Below are 20,087 nucleotides of genomic sequence, written 5' to 3' on the forward strand. Positions count from 1 at the left end.
GAAGATAGTAGACACCTTGGTAGACAGCATGTAGTTTATGACTCACAGTAATAGCAGTAGCCAGAGTATCAGTATTTGGGCCAATCCTTCCATCCCTAATCCCCATAGGGCTAAAGGTCAGATGATAACTGCACGCACCGTGGGTTGTGTTATGAGGGGAACAGCCAAAAAGAGAAAAAAGGCATTATGTTCAAAGAAGAAAAACTAAAAGTGACAGCTGCATTCTTTTAGAACTGATGAGATCTAGAAAACAATGAAATAACATCATTTAAAATGAAGGAAAATAACTGCTAATCTAGAATTCTATACCCAGCAAAAATATCCTTTAAAAGTCAAAGGCAGTATTACATCTTTCTGACAAACAAAATCTGGCATACCCACCATTAAAAAAAATAGCAAAGGTACTTCTTCAGACAGGAGGATAATAATCCCAGATGGAAACATGGAAATACAGGAAGCAAGGAATAGCACAAAAAGGGTAACTTGACCGATTTACAAAACAATAATAGCAATGACTTCTAAGGTTTTAAATATTTGAAGGAGGAGGGTGTATGGTGTATTCTAATTACCTTTCAGTGAGTGGAAAGAGGTAAGAACACCGATTTGTATCAGACTGTAATAAGTCAAGGACATATACAGTAATGTCCAAGATAATTACTAGAAGAACAAAAGCATGTGTAACTGAAAAGTCAATATAAGGCATGAAAAAGAATAGTATTTTTTAAATTACTTGACTGCCCCATAGAAAAGCAAGAAGGGAGTACAAAAGAAAATGCATCAGGTGGTACAAGTAAAAAATAAATAGTAAGATGGTAGATTTAAACCCAAATATGTAATTACATTAACTGTAAACAAACTAAAGGAATGAGACAAATGAGGGTCAATAAGGATAAGGAAGCTCAAGTAGAAAAAGTGCCAGGGATGACATAGTAGTGAACAAAGAGTAGCAGGGGACCAAGACCTAACTAAGGAGATAATGTGAGGGATCTTGGTGTTGAAGTAAGGGGAGGAATATGTTATAAGGGACTTACCTGTTTGGGATAGCCATTCCAAACCTCCCATAAGTCATATAGCCAAGGTTTCTGAAAGAAGAAAAAAAAAAAAAGAGCCAACAGATGAAAAATAAATTTGTCGGTGTCAAAGGTCAATTTTGGCAGAAAACCTAAGCTCTTCCTTATGTCATTTACAGCAGGCAAAGATGCACAGGAAATTGACCTTTGCCATATTCTTTTGCTTCTATTGCACGTATTTCTCCCTCTGTAGAGTATTTCTTACATATTCCTATATAACATCTCTGTGAAATTCACTACTAGTGAATCTAAGATAAGTAAATAGTGCTGTCTCATAGAGGAAATGGTTTCAAACAAGTAACTGTATGAACCAAATTATTTCTAAACCAATTGTATTATTGCTTCTGTAGCAATAAAAAATCTTGAGATATCTGTAGCAATATTTGAGACAAATCTTGAATCTTGAGAGAAATCTCTAAAACTGGTTATCTTATTGAAAGTACTATACCCTAAAGGAATTCACAGACAAGAATTTCAAAAATTAAAGACAAATTCCAATCGAAGATATAAAAAGATAACTTACATCATAAAGAAACGCAATTCCAGCAACAGTGATCATTAAGTAAAATGCAAATCTCCAGCTGCCAAAAGAAAGAAAAATCTTTACTCCCTTGTAAAGGTAACTGAGATTTGAGGAGAAAATGATTAGGTATGGCAGATTTTACAAAGAACACACATTCTGGAGTCAGACAAATCAAAGTTTCTATCCTGGCTCTGCCCCACTTATTAGATGGTTACAACCTTAGGTAAATCATGTAACCTCAGAAGGCCTGACTTTCTTACCTGTAAAATGAGAATAAGAACACTACCTCAAAATGTGAAAAGAACTGAAAATCTGTGATAACAGGTCTAGCATAAAGTAAGCAACAATAAATGGCAGCCATTATTCTGATTATAATGGCTAGCCCAGTTCCAGGCACACAATAAACAGTGGATTGATATTAGCATTATCAGGAAGGAACCTAATAAGTCTAATTATTCCTCTTATCCCCATTTAATTCCCAGTTAAAAGGTTTTTATGTGGCCAGACTTTACTCTTTTCTCCTAAAAGCAGGTTTTGAAAGAGAAGATTTTCCTCATGTATGGAGAAAGACCTGTAGACTAAGAGACTGGAAAGACACATCAAAAAATTGTAACGAATGGATCTTATTTAGATGCTGATTCAAATCAAGAAATTGTAAAGAAAATTATGAGACAATCAGGGAAATCTAAACACTGAATATTTGCTATTATTAAGTAAAAATCTTTTATTAAATAAAAAATTATAAGAAGATACTGATATTGCAATTATGCTGAAAATAAAGAGTTCTTATCTTTTTGAGATACATGCTAAAATACTTACAAATGAAATAACAGTGTCTGATATTTGCTTCCAAACCTATCTGTGGTAGGGGAGAGGTGTAGTGGGGATAGAGAGGACATAGGATTGGCCTTGAGTTGATCAACTAAAGCTGGTGATGGGTAATAACACTTAATTCATTATGCAGTCTTTCTACTTTAATATATGCTTGCAACGTTCCAAATAAAAAGTTTTTAAAAATTATGTCTATTTTATCTAATGATTGCTGGAGAAATAATAATATTAAAATAAGATGTTTTCTTATCTTTGTGTAAGGCCTTACAGTGCTTTCCTTGACACACCTGTAAGATAGGACATAGGAACGTAGATAAATACCCATTTTGTAAATGTAAAATCAGAATCAGAAAAATGAAGCCATCTCCCCAGCCCATGCAGCTAAGAAGGAGGAAAGCTGCAACTTGAAGTGCAGGTCTTTGGACTCTGCATCGAGGAGTGTTTCCTGAACATTATCATTTCCCCTAAGCTAGACGACAGTCTTTCTTCATGGCTTGTTTTGATAGGAGAAAAAAGTAGGGTTCAATAGTCAAAAAGTTGAACCATAAAAATATCCAAAAGACATTTTACAAAATGAAAGTTGAAACTTTACTGCACTCATTTGATTTGCTGAGAGCATTTCATTGGCTCCCTGGATTATCTTGTCCAAACAAAACCCACAAAATATAGGAGATGATAAGGCCAGCCAACCCACAAATGAAGCCAAAAGTGTGGGTGCTCTCCCGGTGTTTATTTCCCAAGCATCTATTGATTTCTCAGCTCCATCGGGCACGGTGCTGCGCACACATGCGCTATGTCACATTTTTCTTTTCACAAGATTATGAAGCCGATGCTGTAATTAGTCCCTTCTCACAGACTGTTGCTAACAGCCAATATCCTAAAGGAAATTGAAGCTAAGAAAGATCATAAAACTTACGGAAGTTTGAGGAGTAATACTCAGATCCAAGAGTACAGCCAAGTCTCACTTGTTTCTGGACAAATCCTACTCAGAGAAGCCCTAAACCAGGGATTCTCAAAGTGTGTGCCAGAGAACCCTGAGGTCAGAATATTTTCAGAATATTACTAACACATTATTTGCTTTTTTTCCTGTCATTCTCTCACAAGCGAGGTCATGTGACATGTGATCACAGTATTGCTCTGAATGAAATTGCACTGATGAAACGCGCGCTTGTGTAGTCTCCTGTCTTATAAATATCTCAGTTTTCACTTCGAATACAGTAAATACCAATAGGTATAACACACACAAATGCTCTTTGGGATTTTCAAGAGTTTTTAAGAGACCAAGGGGTCTTGACATCGAAAAGTTTGAGAATTGCTGCACTTCACTGAAAAGATGAATGATAATATCCTTGTCAATGTCATTTCACTAGTTTCACCTAAGAGTAAAACTTCTTTTATTTTTTTCCAGGAAAGAATGAGATAAACATAAACGTGGGGGGAGAGAAAACCCACTGAAAAACCATTCAGAAACGAATTGGTTGGGTAACGATGGTGATAGTGAAAGGAGGGACTGCAGGGTGCAGCCAGGGAGGAATGGGCAGAGTGCTGAGAGACACTGCCGGGGCCAGATGGGAGGCCTGTGGTGGGGACGCTGCATAGAGTGGGCCGTGGACTGCACGGATCAGACGAGGGTAAGGCCGCATGCACCCAGCCGGGGAGAGCCCTTTCTCCCACACTGAGGAGTTCTCCTACCTGGATACCTAAGGACTTGGTGTTCCTTCTTATCGCTAGGTGGAAATCTGTATTTTAAAATGAAAAAGTGGTCAGCTAATGTGGAATTTGATTTTTTTTTAAAAAAAGGGCCCATTACGTATTAAGATCCTGAATGCTGTGGAATAGGGCACAAGGGTCACCATGAAAGAAAGTCACCAAGGAACAAATACACTGAACTCAACGTGCCTGGGGGCTCATCCATCTGGATGTTACAAAGGAATTTTTGCCTGTTGGAAAGTAATTTTAGGAGCTGGTGTTAAGAAATAAGTGCCCGGAGATTTTCAAAAGGCTTGAGGTTAGGTAACTCATGCTATGATTTCTGTAGCACATCCCACAGCTGATTTTTAAAAAGCAGAGTCCCTGTACAATTAAACAACATGGCACTAGGTTTAGTCTGTTTATCTAGTCCATAATAACTTTTAACTTAGAATAAACATGTGACATTGCTAAAGAATAAGATAAGGCTTAAATTTTATTCATGGGCCCACTTACTGTGTCCTGAATATATTGCATAATTTCCTGCTTTGTGTCTTTGCTTTACTTGAAAATACTGCCTTAAACCTGCTTTCTTTTCTTTTGGCAATCTGACCCATTCTTCAAGGTCCAACCTATGTCTTCCCTTCTCTAGAAAGCCTTTCTTTAACTACTTCAGCCATGCTGATGCCATCACCTCTAAATTCCCACGACACGTCTAAACATGATGTTGTATCTGCTGGTGTACACTCCCACGTGCCACTGGGGTGGCGCGACAATAGATGTTGTGGTTTCATGTGTGATAATCTGGCCTCCCTAATTCACTGTTTAAGGCCGGTAACCACGACTCACATGTTACCCCCCTCTTAAAATCTAGAACGCCACAAAATCTAGGACAGTGCTACGCACAGAAAAGATACTAACCTGTACCTCTGCATTGCCTGACTGATTGATAAGGGTAACTCAAAATTCCCTTCTCCAGCCTGAACTCTGGAAGAATTTTAGTAGGCTTACTGACATGGCCAGATGCCCAAATATTACTCAATTTAAGGATCCTCTGCTTGCTGGGAGGTAAGCATTAGGTGCCAGGGGCAGTATGATACAACAAGAAATAGTATCGGAATAGGAGTCAGAAGATCTGAATGCAACAGCCATTCAAACACCTAAGAGACCCTTAAACTAGATGGATGTGCAGTTTCTCATTGAAACAGGATAGCCCCAACTTCCCTGACTGTCTCACATCATTGGCAGAAGGATCAATAATAATAATAATTATTATTATTAATTTTTTTTTATTTTTTTTGAGACAGAGTCTCGCTCTGTCACCCAGGCTGGAGTGCAGTGGCGTGATCTCGGCTAACTGCAAGCTCCGCCTCCCGGGTTCATGCCATTCTCCTGCCTCAGCCTCCCGAGTAGCTGGGACTACAGACGCCCGCCACCACGCCCGGCTAATTTTTTGTATTTTTAGTAGAGACGGGGTCTCACCATGGTCTTGATCTCCTGACCACCTCTACTAAAAATCCTGGGAAACCAAGAGGATGGGCTGTGCACCCTACAGGAGGGCTGGGGTCATGAGCCACGCCACACAGAGAGGCCTTCTCAGTGTTCTGAGAGGGAACACAAGTCCTTGCAGACATTCTCTGCTCTTACAGTTGTGATGGTTGGATACAGGTGATAAAGTCTGGTGACCTAGGGCCAACCCTGACCCTAAGAAAAGAGAAACACCAGTTAAGACATTTTTATGATTTTTCTGGGTTTCAGGCTGAGTACATAACATCTCCTGTTCATCTTAGAGAGTTCATAGTGTGGGAGTCTGTCTGAACCTATTCTGGTTCGGGAGGCCCGATAAATAGAGTTCAGAGCTTACTTGATTTATAAAGGAGTGGAGGAAGCAGAGAAGGCAAATATGTGAGGAGCCTAAAACACCACATCGGTGGGTGGCAGAGCTGGGTCTGAACCCTCCCTCTGCTGCTCCGGCAGTATTCTCTCTGCAAGGACCACTCTGCTCCAGATAGGACGGCAGCATTCCTAAAGCTTGGCCCATCCTCCTTACCAAGCTTCCTGGAATTTCTTCAGCCTGGAAGGCCTCTCTTGATTCCGCCGACTCCTAAACCATCTTTCCACCTGGCGCTCCGTCAAGTTACACTTCTTTGCCAGTCCATAAATATCAGTCTGAAAAGGGATGAAACGAATAAATGAGTGATAAAGAACAGAGTCAGACTGGCAGGCAGACAGGAGACGGAGATTGAGTTACAAGAGCCTCGGTACTGGGGATGAGAGAAATTCCGTCATGAGACCTGGAGCCAGGGAATTTACCTCTTTTGCTTATGGAATCACATACATGCACACATACCAAAAAACAAAATGTGACTATCCCAGCTCTCTAAGTTACTGAGAAAGATCAATTCTCCATACGCTGGCAGCAACCCAGCATTCAAGTTGCATGTGTGAGCTCACTTGTTCAGCTAAAATGTGCTTAGGACTTCCTAGGCGCCAGGTAGAGTAGCATAGTTTAAATCAAATCCAATAAAATCCAATCTCCTCATTTTTCCTATGGGGAACTGAAGCCCCAAGAAGTTCAGTGACTTGTCCAAAACCTAAAATTAGTAGCAAAGTGTGGACGAGAACTTAGGCTAGTGCATTTTGTTATTTCACATGATCTTTCTGACAGCTCCAGAAGATAATGCAGGAGAAACTCAAACCAGTGTTAGCCATCCACTTTTACATTTAATTACATAGAGAGCCTATTTCAAACTAATCCAAAATAATTTCAATAACAAAAATAACAATTGCAAAATATGATGATAATGATTGCTTCTCTTTTGGGAAGTAGAAGTTGTAGGCTATGATTTAAAATTGGAAACAATATGAATGATAGATCTGTTCAAATGTTACCAATTCGAAAGTCTCCCCAAGCCAGACAAGAAACATAAATGACCAAATGGACCAGGTCTGTTTCACAGTGGGATTTTAACATAGGCAAGTTTTGTACTTTAAACCTATGGTAACCTCCACGTCCACAAAGAAATATGCTCATAAAAAATGCTAGCCCTCTTGATTTCTTATTTCCCAAGTAAGAATAAGAAATATTTCTGGCAGGGTGTAGCGGCTCACGCCTGTAATCCCAGCACTTTGGGAGGCCGAGAAGGCGGTCAGGAGTTCGAGATCTGCCTGGCCAATATGGTGAAACCCCATCTCTACTAAAAATACAAAAATTAGCTGGGCGTGGTGGTGGGCTCCTGTAATCCCAGCTACTCAGGAGGCTGAGGCAGGAGACTTGCTGGAATCTTGGGGGCAGAGGTTGCAGTGAACCAAGATTGTGACACTGTACTCCAGCCTGGGTGACAGAGAAGGACTCCATCTCTAAATAAATAAATACATAAATAAATAAAAGAAACATTTCCATTTCCTCTTAATTCTATTTTGTGAAAAATAAAATGGCATAAAACTGACCTTCAGCTTCAGTGCTGAGGGAAGAAGTGGGAGCTGTATGGATACAGCAGGCAGAGAAGCACACATCATGTCCCAAAAGGCCAGGTATGACCAAGATCTGGCTGACGCTTCCAGAGAAAACGTGCAGACCCAGGATTTTGATGAGAAATCACTAGGTTTTTAAAAATGTTGACCAATCCCTCAAAGTAAATTTAAACCAATTGTGGATGAGTATTGTGAGGGCCAAATAAAGCCTGCCTGTGGGCCAGATGGCTGAATACCCAAAAGTCTGTGACCAGCTGGATAGCTTCTGCTAGATTATCTTATATGTTCCCTTGCAGGAAGGAAAGAACACTGCAGTGTCAAAGCAATCGGATATGGTAGGAAGGGCAGGAAGCTGAAAACAGAAGATCCAGTTCTGCTACCTCCTAGCTATGTAGGCGTAAGCACCGCACTTTGACCCCCATGGAAAATGGGATATTAAGAGAATGTTTGCTACCCACCTCCGAGGGATGATTTGAGGACCAAGGGATTGGAATGTGCTAATGAAACTATTGAGTGCTGTGTCAGTGCTAGAGATTTTTATGACCAAACACAGAAAGGAAACCCGGGACTACAAATCATTTAAGAAAAAAGTATTCCTTTACTTTTAACATAATTTGCAAACGCGAACAGACCCCCAACATGGGAATACAATTCAAATTCTGTTGGCTGGTGCACAGCAGGACATATTCTGGCATGCTGCTGCACTACACTCTGTGTGCTCAGACCGAAGGGGCTCTGGGCCTAGCTTTACTATTTCAAGTGTTTTGTCATTCATTCATTTGAAAGGATTTAAAGAGTCTCTAAGCACTGGTGCCAGGCACCATCCAGGTGTGGGAGATTCAGTAGTGAGCAAAACAAACTAAAGTCCTTGTCTTTATTCTGGAATGTTCTCAGACCTTAGAACAACTCAGTTTTATTCTCCCATGACTTCTGCAAATAATTGCCCAATGAATTATTAATAAACATATATAGAAGACAGTAACTGTTTATGAGTCGAAGCTTTTTTTTTCTGTTTTGGAGTACAGAAGAATGTAGTTGAAAGTCAGTCTTATCAATACTGGCCTCATGCACTATGATATTATTAAGAGAGAAAACTCCTTGCAAACAAAAGTGTCTAAAAGTGTTTTCTTGAATTAATGTGTGAAACATGAAGCATTTATTGACCATCTGTAATGACCAGAAAATAGTGCAAGATGTCATGGGAACAAAAACAAGCATGATTAAGAAACAAAGTGACAATTCCCTTGAGTGAGGAAGACATGCTTAAACACGCTCCTTTGGAAGTCAGTGCATGACAGGCGCAAAGTTAATGGACAAATAATAATAGCTGACCTTTACTGAGCATCTACTATGTGCCAGGCACTATTCTAAGCACTTTATATGTATTAACTCAATTTGATCCTCACAAGAGCCCTATGAGATAAGCAATATAATTATGCTCAATTCACAGAAGAGGAAACCGAGGCATGGGAAGTTTAATCTGTCCATCTCCACACAGAAAGTCTGTGACAGAGCCAGGCTCTAACCTTACACGGTCTGTCCTCACAATTTGTATTTTTAGCCTCTACACTACCTATTGCTGTGAACATTCAGAAGTGGGTTGGAACATGCAGGAAAGGTCTCTCTCAGGCACAGCCTCAAGGAGAGGTCGAATGGCCTAAAGGAGGAGTGCTGAATGGGGCCAAGAGACCTGGCCTCTGGACTGAAAAGGGAACCCTCTGTGCCAGTAGAGGAGTCACCCTACCTCTTCGGCTCTCACATGTCTCCCCTGTACAATAAATAGCACTAGAAGGGGTTTTTGCTCTAAAAATGTTTGAATCTATGAATGACTCAAGCTAGCACACTGGAATACCTTTATTGAGTGTAGTAACTGGCTTGAGTTCAGTCTCACAGTGCCACGTTTTCTTCAGATCTCTTCCAGAACTTACTTGTTCTGCATCAGTTCATATATATATAATTATTTTTTATTTTGCTAAGGAAAGGGCTAGATAATAAGTTCCACTGTTAGTACATGTTACCTATAGCACTATAATTGATCTGTTGGTCAGAGTTGTTGGTCTTACCCCAAACAACTGGAAGTTGTTCTTGATACGCACACATACACATGTATCAGACACACACCTACATAGATACAATCATAAGAGAACTGTGCAATATCACAGACCAAAACTCTCACTGAGGCTCATGTGTATAGTATTTTAGGCCTCATCAACACCATGTTATACCCTTCTGTGCTAACCAGCCCACAGTAGATGTCATATGCATGGAAGTGTTTTGTTTTCCTGGTGCAGTCTATAGCTGCTGAAGAAGCATCCTTGGGTCTGTGTACTCCATTGTTTCAATCAAGTCAGGTGTTATCTACAAATATTACCAATGCAATATTCTACTGTTTAGGTTTTGAATACTTTTTTTTAGTGGTAATACCCTAATCTTGAATCAGTACAAAACTGTTTTTCATCCACCCAGCAACTTGTCTTATTACCTCAGCCATAATTAAGCAAAGTGCTATCTGTATGAAACTGGCCAGGTTAATGTGGTAGGTATGGTGAGATGAGTTTGTTTCTGTATCTGAAATTGCTATTAAGTCATGAACTCTGTCCTCCTGTATTACATTCTATCTTCCTAAGTCCTAGTGCTTTTAGGCTATGGACATTTTGCTGGCCAAATTATTGTTATCTTGATATACTATACAAATACTGCCTCAGTTTTTTAATCTCAGAGCAATATAATTTAGGAATCTTATATTCCTTCACCTTTTTGGTTCAATAGATGAAGCTAACACTTCGGGGGTGATATATAACTGTTTTTTTTTTTTTTAGATGGAGTCTCACTCTGTCACCAGGCTGGATTATGGTGGCGCAATCGTGGCTCACTGCAACCTCCAACTCCCTGGTTCAAGCTGTCCTCCTGCCTCAGCCTCCCAAGTAGCTGGGATTACAGGCACTCGCCACCACGCCCAGCTAATTTTTGTATTTTTAGTAGAGACAGGGTTTCACCATGTTGGCCAGGATGGTCTCGATCTCCAGACCTCGTGATCCACCCACCTCGGGCTCCCAAAGTGCTGGGATTACAGGCGTGAGCCACTGCGCCCAGCCACTTTTTTTTCCTTCTTACTGGATGCAAATGTCAAAATTCTGTCTTTATTAAACCATACTGTAATGTCAGTTGAGTTAGAATAATTACTATAAACACAGCACCAGTCTTTAAAATATATTTTTAACATTCCATTTACAGATAAAGAACTCACCGTAGCATGGTGGAAAGGTTACTGGACTGGAAGTATGGGCCAGGTTCTAGCTTTTGATTCAGCCACTCATTAGCAGAATGACCACTCATTTTCCTTTGGCTGGGCCTTAAGTTTCCTCATCTTAATCATGAAAAAGAAAGACTACCACCCTATAAACCTTTTCAGCTATCCTTAGTTTTCCTTTGTCACATGGCCATTTTTTCTCCATAGCAGAGAAGCTTGGTAAGGACCAAATTTTCTAGATAATTTTAAATATTCTGAAAAGCTGACTAGAAGCTCTTAGCAATAGCAAGGATAGCAATGAATTGGTATTATAGCACTGTTCTTCCCATTTTATACAAAGTATTACTAAAGTTAGTTGTTCCCAAACAAAGAAGGATAATAAAGGACCCAGAAAGAGCCCTATTTTTTTTTAAACACAGCTAAATAATTTCCCATTTGAAACATATGAAGGGATGCTTAGGTATTATTATCACCAGTGGTAACAAAAGGATTTAGACGAATGATAGCAGTCATTTAAAGCACACGGGAATAAAAAACATACAAAGATGGCTTGTCAGACTATCCCTAGGTTACAAAAGCAGTCAAATACAGGAGCTGAGGGCAGAACAAGTTAGAGCCAGCTCTCACTTGCTATGAGCAATTCTGGACACCATATCTCACGCGAGGTGGTCAAACCTCAATGTGCTTTCATGTGCAGAGAAACCACGAGGAAAAAATTAGAGCAATTGTCATAGTAGAGGCAACTTAATTCAGGAAATAAAGTTCAGGACCCTCAGAAATCTATTTATCCTAGAACTGTGTTAGCATATGTACTTGATTTTTTAAATTACTGGGGATAGCTGTTTGTATTCATCATAGAGGCTGTATCACTTTTGGAGAAGTTTTGTTTCATCTGTCATTTTAACTGTGGAAATATAACAAAACTGGAGTGAACACTAGACTTACTTAGACATTATTTTTTTAACTATTAGATTAAAAACTTTTTCTTTTTTCTTTTTCTGAATGTATTTAAGCATGCAGTGCACTACAACATAAATGAAGGAAACTTTATATTGTGAAGAGAACTGTGACTCTTAGAAATTGTCTCTGGAGAATAGTCGGGGCACAGCATATTTCTGAGTATGTTGAGGCTTTGAATAAAATAACAGTTCTACTCATGAAAGCGACCCCAATGAACATTTTCATAATGTGTGTAATGTATTTTGATGATGCCACAATCATCAAAATTGTCAGATATGGGCTTCTCTGCCCTAACAATTATATTTCTTCATCTGTATACTTTGTATATATTTGACCATTAAAAATTAAATGTTGACCTTTATTCCCAAATTATGGCACTGATCATTAGTGCTCTACACTATAGTTAAATACAATAGTTCAACTGTTAATATTTGTTATTTTATATTATCATATGTATCACACTTGGGATGTTCTAAACCTGTCAACAGAACAAAGAAATAATAAATCCAAGTGAATCCAGATCATTTGCTGGTCAACTAGAATAGATTTCTTGCACACACAAGGTAAGCTATAGATAATTGAGCCATTAAGAAAGAAGATTTTTAAATCAAAAAGCAAAGAATTTGTACTTACTTGCAATGGTTGCCTTGTGGAATGTTTGAAAAAATTCTCTAAGACAGTATTTGGTGTAACCTTTCGAACTGTCTCTTTAATGCCAAATGATTTTGCTAGAGGTGAAGCAACAAATCTACAAAAATATGAAAAGAAAAAAAGTTCAAAATCTAAGAATAAATCCACAATGACACCAGAAAATTAAAGCTGTAACTTCAGGTTTCTAATGAAATCAATCATTTGTTTATGTTGACACTGGGGCTACGTACAGCCAAAATCTGTCTCTCAAAACAGAAAAGTTTCAGTCCATACAAAAAAGCAATAATTAAAAAAAAAAACACTTGCACAATTCTAAAATGCATTTTATGTTAATCCAAACATATTTATAGATAAGATTTAGGAATTAGAATAAGCTGTTCTACTTAGAATTTTAAAGACTCCCGGGGATTAAAATAAATAGGAATTTTGTTAGAAAATGTTTTATTTGGTGTTATTATCTTAAAGAAATTACTACATTCCCATTTCAAGTTCTAACATATGAAAAAATGGCACAACTCTAGGGCAAATACGTAACAATAGGATTGACGGGTGGTAGGGCAATTATACATTTAACTTTATAAAAAACTGGCAAGTTGTTTTCCAAAGTGACTGTACTATATTGCATTCCCACCAATAATTTGTCAGAGTTCCAGTTAGCCCATATCCCTGCCAACACATGGTACTGTCAGCCTTGGCAATTCTACTGGGTGTGTAGTGGTTTTTGTTGATTTTCCACTATAATCTTTATTATTTCCTATCTTCTACTTGCTTTAAATTTAGATTGATTTTTTTTTCTAGTCCGTTAAGGTGGAACTTTACATTATTGATTTGAGGTCTTTCTTCATTTTAAATATAGGTGTTTGCAGCTATAAGTTTCCCTTCAAACACTGCTATTGCTGCATTCTATTAAGTTTTAGTATGGCATTTTCTTTTTCATTCATCTCAAGTATTTGCAAATTTACCTTGTGATTTCTTCCCTGACTGGTTGGTTATTTAGAAATATGTTATCTAATTTACATGTATTTGTTAATTTCTTGATTTCTTTCTGTTATTGATTTCTTTTTTTTTTTAAGAGATGAGGGTTTTGCTATGTTGCCCAGGCTGGTCTTCAATTCCTAGTCTTAAGTGATCCTCCTGTCTCAGCCACCCGAAGTGTTGGGATTACAGACATGAGCCACAGTGCCTGGCTGTTATTGATTTCTAATTTTATTTCATTGTGGTTGGAAAACATATTTTCTATCTAAATCCTTTCACATTTATTGAGACTTGTTTTGTAGCCTAATATGTAATCATGCTGGAGAATGTTCTTTGTGCATGTGAGAAGAATGTGTATTCTGGTGTTGTTGAGTAGAGTGTTCTATAGATGTTTGTTAGGTCTAGCTGGTTTACAATATTGTTCAAGTCTTCTATTTCCCTGTTGATAATCTTCTGCCTAGCTGTTCTATCAATTATTGAAAGTGAGTATTCAAGTTTACAACTATTATTGTTGACTTGCCTGATTGCCCTTTAATTCTGTCAGTTTTTACTCCACGTATTTTGGAACTCTGTTGCTAAGTGTGTATATGTTTATAATTGTTATATCATCTGGACAGATTTACCCTTTTATTATTATAAAATGTCCTTTGTCTGTAGTAACAATTCTGAAATCTATTAAATTACATTTTGTCTGATATTAGTACAGCTACTCCAGTCCTCTTTTAGTTACTGTTTGCATGGTATATCTTTTTCCATCCTTTTACATTCAACCTATTTGTGTCTTTAAACAAACAGGTGTCTTTTATGGACAACATATAGTTGGATCGTGTTTTCCTAACTATTTTATCTATGCCTTTAATTATTTAATCCATTTACATTTAAAGTAATTCCTGATAAAATAGGACTTATGTCTGCCATTTTGCTATTTGTTTTCTATACATCTTATGCCCTTTTGTTTATTTGTCCATCACGACCTTATTTTGTGTTAAATAGATATTTTCTGATGGACCATTTTAACTTTCTTGTCTTTTTGGTTTTTTACTATTTTAAAAGTTATTTGCTTAGTGATTCACTTGGGGATTATAATTGACATATTAATTTATAACCTCTTACTTCAGATTAATATCAAATTAATTTCAATAGGGTTAAAAAACTCCATTCTCCGTCCCCTTCTTTGTGCTCTTGTCTCACAGATTACATCTTTATAAATTGTGTTCTGATCAACACAGATTTAGATTATTGTTTTATACAATTGCCTTTTAAATCAGATAGGAGAAAGTGTTAAAAACAAAAAATGTGCTTATACTATCATTTTATTTTCTTATGTAGTTACTTTTACTGGTGCTATTTCTTCATGTGGATTTGAGTTACTATCTTGTGTACTCTCATTTCAGTCTGAAGGACTTCCTTTCAAACTTTTTGTATGCTAGGCCTGCTAGTAATGAATTCTCTTGGTTTTTGTTTATTTGAGAATGTCTTAATTTCTCTTTCATTTTGAAGGAGAGTTTTGTTTGGTTCACAGTGTTTTTCTTTCAGCACTTTTTATGTGTCATTCCGCTGCCTTTGGCCTACATAGATGCTGATGAGAAATCGATTCCTAATCATAATGAGAATTCCTTGTATGTGATGAGTTGCTCCACTCTTGCTGCCTTCAAGATTCTTTCTTTTTGGCTTTTGACAAGCTGATTATGACATATGTAGATGTAGTTCTCTTTAAATGTATCATACTGGGAGTTTGTTTAGCTTTTTGGATATGCAGATTCAGAATTCAGGGAAATTTTCGGCCATTTATTTCTTCACATTTTTGGGGTCCTATTTATTCTCTTCTCTCCTTCTGGAATTCCCATTATGTGTATGTTGGTATTCAAGTCTCTAAGACTATTTTTCTTCATTCTCTTTTATTTTGCTGTTCCTCACACTGCTGACTCTTTCTTATGCCTGCTCAAATATGCTATTGAGCCTCTCTCATGAAATTTTGATTTCAGTCATGGTAGTTTTCAACCCTAGAACTTCTATTTGGTTCTTTGTTATAATTTATAGTTTCAATTACTTTATTGATGTTCTTGATTTGGTGAGACATTGTTTTCATGCTTTCCTTTAGATCTTAAGCATGTTTTTCTCCAGTTCTTTGAACATATTTAAAATAGTTGACTTAAAGCCTCTAATAAGTCCATTATCTAGGCTTTCTCAGAAATACTTGCAATAATTGCTATATTTCCTGTGTATAGTGCATAATTTTTTGTTTCTTTCCATGTCTCATAAGTTTTTGTTGAAAATTGGACATGTTAAATACTATAAGGTTGCAACTATAAAAATCAGATTATTTCTCCTCCCCAAAGTTTGTTGTTTTTGCTATTTGTCATTGTCCATTTGTTTGCTTAGTCACCTTTTTTCTTTTTTTACATATATATATATATATATATATATATATTTATTTATTTATTTAGAGATGGAGTCTTGCACTGTCACCCAAGCTGGAGTGCAGTGGCATGATCTCAGCTCACTGCAAGCTCCACCTCCCAGGTTCATGCCATTCTCCTGCCTCAGCCTCCTGAGTAGCTGGGACTACAGGTGCTTACCACCACGCCCAGCTAATTTTTTTTATTTTTAGTAGAGATGGGGTTTCACTGTGTTAGCCAGGATGGTCTCGATCTCCTGACCTCATGATCCACCCGCCTTGGCCTCCCAAAGTGCTGGGATTACAGACGTGAGGCTTAGTCACCTTTTTTGAATTAATCTGTAAAGTCTTCTTTGTGATGTGTGAGCACTGAAGGCTTTATTAGGTTAGCTTAGTGGTCAGCTAATGATTAGACAGAGATTTCCTTAAATGCTTAGAACCAATAAGTCTCTCAGTCTTTCCTGAGGAGCTCTGTGCATATGTTGGGGCACACCTTCAACATTTAGCTAGGCAGTAAGCAACTCTGCCTTAGCCTTCACTTAATGTTTGCACAGAGCCTAAAGGTCATTCAGAGGTGAGAGCTTATGGCCTTCCCAGGTCTTTCCTGAGCATGCAGATAGCCATGAACATGCATTAACCCTTACACAGGTCTTCTAGATTTCCAAGAACATGTTGGAGTTTTTCAAAGCCTTCAATGCACATCTCATGTTCTAGGTTTTCCTTTTAAGCTTTTTGTTCATTTTATTGTTTGCCCTAATTGTTATCCACTGTCTTAGACAGTTACGAAGTTAATCAATTGCCTCTAATTGTTTTAGACAAACACCCTCAGGGAAAAGGCTTTTTCACTGGGTGAGCTCTGAGTCAGGTCAGATAAAGACAGCACTGTGAGTAGTGTCTTCCAGAGAACCATCAGACAGGTCAGATAATGACAGTCCTCTGATAATGAGCTTTGAAGGAGCTTCTACTCTGTTCTGCTCCTTTCAGTGGCAGCCAGGTTGCTAGTTTCCACTGTAATTGTGGGCCATTGGTTCTTCAAGGCTATCCAGAGATGGAGAGGGCAACATGGGAACAGGGCAATTTAAAAATGTCACACAGCTTGCTATTCCTTCCAAGATTCTGCTGTTTTTCTTAAATAACAACTCCTACATCACTGTAAGCCTTTGGCTGATTCTCAATTCTGAAAAAAACTGACTGTGACAATTTTTGCTAGTTTTCTGGTTGCTTTTATGGAAGAAAGAATTTTCAGAGGTTCTTACTCTGACATTTTTGCTAATCCAGTGCATTGTGGTTTTAATTTATATTTTCCTAATGACTAATAATGTTGAGCATCTTTCCATGTGCTTGTTTTCTATTTGTATATCTTATTTGATGAAGTATTTACTCAAATCTTTTGCCTATTTTTAAAACCAAGTTATTTCTTTTTATTATTGAGTTCTGAGTTATTTATATATTCTGAATTTAAGTCCTTTATCAGATATATGTTTTACATATAATTTCTCCCAGTCTGTGGCTTGCCTTTTTATTTTATTTACAGTAATGTTTCCTAAAAAGATAACTAGTAAGGTATTTTGCATATCATATAATTCAATATTTTCAAGTATACAATTTTTTAATGTATAAAATGACTTCTTAGTAAATTTACTAAGTTGTACAACCATTACTATGAATCAGCCTTAGAACATTTCCATCATTCATGTCTATTGTTAATCTCTGTTTCTTCTTGCACCTGCCCCAGGCAACCACTCATCTATTTTCTGTTTTTATAGTTTGCCTTTTTGAATATTTAATATACATGAAATTATACAATATGTGGTCACTTGTGTCTGGCTTCTTTCACAGAGCTGAATGTTTCTGAGGCTCACTCATGTCACGGCATGTATTTGTAGTGCATTCCTCTTCATTGCAGAACAATATTCCATTGTAGGGATATACCCTAACAGTGTCTTGAAGAGCAAATGTTTTAGCTCTTTGCCAGGAGAAATAAAAGCATATATCTGTACAAATTCTTGTACTCAAATGTTCATAGTAACTTCATTCATAACAGCCTAAAACTGTATGCAACACAAATTTCTTCCCATCAACTAAAGGATAAATAAGTTATAGTATATATGTATGTTGAAAGACTATTCAGCAATAGAAAGGAACCACTGATATACATAACATGAAAAAAATCTTAAAAGCATTAAGCTTAATGAAAGAAGTCAAACACAAAAGACCATAATCTATATGATTTCACTTAAAGGAAATATTAGAAAATACAAAATTATAGTGACAGAAAATAGATTAGTGATTGCTGGTGGCTAGTGGGTAGCGAGGGTATTAACTGAAAGCATTACAAGAGAATTTTTTAGCTGACAGAAATCTGTATCATAATCGTGGTAATGCTTGCAAGACTGTATACATTTGTCAAAATGCATCAAATTTTGGATGAACTTTATTGTATGTAAATCAAACCTCAATAAAGCAGATATTTTTAAAATAATGAGATTTCCCTATTCTTCCTTCAGTTCTGACAAAGGTACTATCTTCTGCCAGGCCAGTCAATTCTAGGATTTACTTAAGAAGAATTCTTGTATTGAATTAAATGCTGAAAATTTTAGTTATGAATGATCATTTAGTTCTTAAATTCATTTTTATATCGATGGAAGTTGAATAAAAACTCTCCTAAGATAATCTGATTAAATGTATGTCAGTCCAACTTCCAGATGAATTAAGTTCTCTTGAAAATGGCCCCTAAATTTCAGAGACATATAAAAATAAGTGAGTTATGCCCCAGATGTACACAGAGCAATGTGGAGAGACCATAAAACATAGTGCTAAATTTTAAAAAAGAAGAAAGAAAAGGTCTTAGCGCAATACCATTTATGTCAACAAGTGATACCTGTACATGAAGCACATGTTTTACTGGGTCATACAAATAAAGTATCACCAAACACACAGAACACGACAGAGAGGGGAATGGGAGTAGTGCATGGAGAAAAAAAGGAATTAATGAAAAAGTCATCCATCACTCAAGATTGCTCTTATATAGACATATATATAGAGAGAGAGACAGAGAGAGACACAGAGAGACAGAGAGCATATATGTGTGTGTGTGTGTGTGTATGTGTGTGTATGTATATATAGAGAGAGAGATAGAAAAATATCTATATATGACAGGGTTTTGGATAAATAATTGAATTAGTTCATTTATCCAACCTAGTAGCTGGAAAATTTTAGTGGAGAAAACATCCATTTTTTTTCTCTATTAGAACAACACAAACTGGAAATAGTTTCATAGGGTAGTGTTTTCAATATATCCGCTCAGTGCTATCTCCTCAAGTGCTAGAAATGAAGAAATTAGGAGGGGAAAGCAAAATAGAATTAAACCAAAGATTTATATAGTAAGGAAACAAAACTAATCTCAAAGCCAAATGAAGCATAACATTCTTCTCTAGAGGGTCATGTGAGAAATAGCATATGGGTAAGTATACACATAGATAAATATACACATTCATAGCATCCTTGCTGATATGAGGAATAAATACCTGTTAAAATCATTAATTTAAACAAGAAAGAGAACTACAGTCCTCTTTGTTAACTTCAAGGACAGACATAATGATTTTTGTTTTACTGGATACCTATCTCTTACACACACACACACACACACACACAAAAACCTTTTTTTTTTTTTTGAGATGGAGTCTCACTCTGTCGCCAGGCTGGAGTGCAGTGGCGTGATCTCGGCTCACTGCAACTTCTGCCTCCTGGGTTCAAGCGATTCTCCTGCCTCAGCCTCACGAAGAGCTGGGACTACAGGCACGTGCCAACACACCCAGCTAATTTTTTTGTATTTTTAGTACAGACGGGGTTTCACTATGTTGGCCAGGATGGTCTCGATCGCCTGATCTCGTGATCTGCCTGCCTCAGCCTCCCAAAGTGCTGGAATTATAGGCATGAGCCACCGCACCCGGCCAAAAAATAACATTGTTAACAGAACAGAGTATAGATATAAATGTAGTTGTCTAATTAAGTGCTATCCTTCCTTTTCAAATAAATCTAGGAAATCAATCACCTAATAAAGTATAGATGAATATAAATAGTCACTTAATTAAAAATCTATTTTGAAGAAGGAGAGAAGAAAGAAGCACAATAAATATTTGATAAATTGAACTGAAGAGATAAGGGAAATTGTAAGTCTTAGCCCTAGAAAGAAACTTAGAGATTAGCTTGCCAGCTAGCTTGCCTAAATTTTCATTTTATTGATATGGAATAGAAAAAAAAAAA

The 20,087-nt window shown here is 37.2% G+C and overlaps 1 protein-coding gene across 23 annotated transcripts in view; it reads right to left on the bottom strand.

Annotated features, from left to right (window-relative positions):
• Positions 1 to 20,087, bottom strand: part of CERS3 (ceramide synthase 3) — a 145,768-nt gene that overhangs the window by 78,115 nt on the left and 47,566 nt on the right. For all 23 annotated transcript variants that reach the window (XM_063794416.1, XM_063794413.1, XM_063794408.1 and 20 more), the window contains 4 exons: positions 12,431 to 12,545; positions 6,164 to 6,282; positions 1,594 to 1,651; positions 1,032 to 1,082 (listed from right to left, as the gene is read on the bottom strand). In XM_063794416.1, the coding sequence (XP_063650486.1) occupies positions 1,032 to 1,082; positions 1,594 to 1,651; positions 6,164 to 6,282; positions 12,431 to 12,545 (343 nt within the window). The remainder of the gene's footprint in view (positions 1 to 1,031; positions 1,083 to 1,593; positions 1,652 to 6,163; positions 6,283 to 12,430; positions 12,546 to 20,087) is intronic.

This window comes from Pan troglodytes, chromosome 16 (genome assembly GCF_028858775.2).
Source record: "Pan troglodytes isolate AG18354 chromosome 16, NHGRI_mPanTro3-v2.0_pri, whole genome shotgun sequence".
In the NCBI taxonomy this organism is placed as follows: Eukaryota; Metazoa; Chordata; class Mammalia; order Primates; family Hominidae; genus Pan; species Pan troglodytes.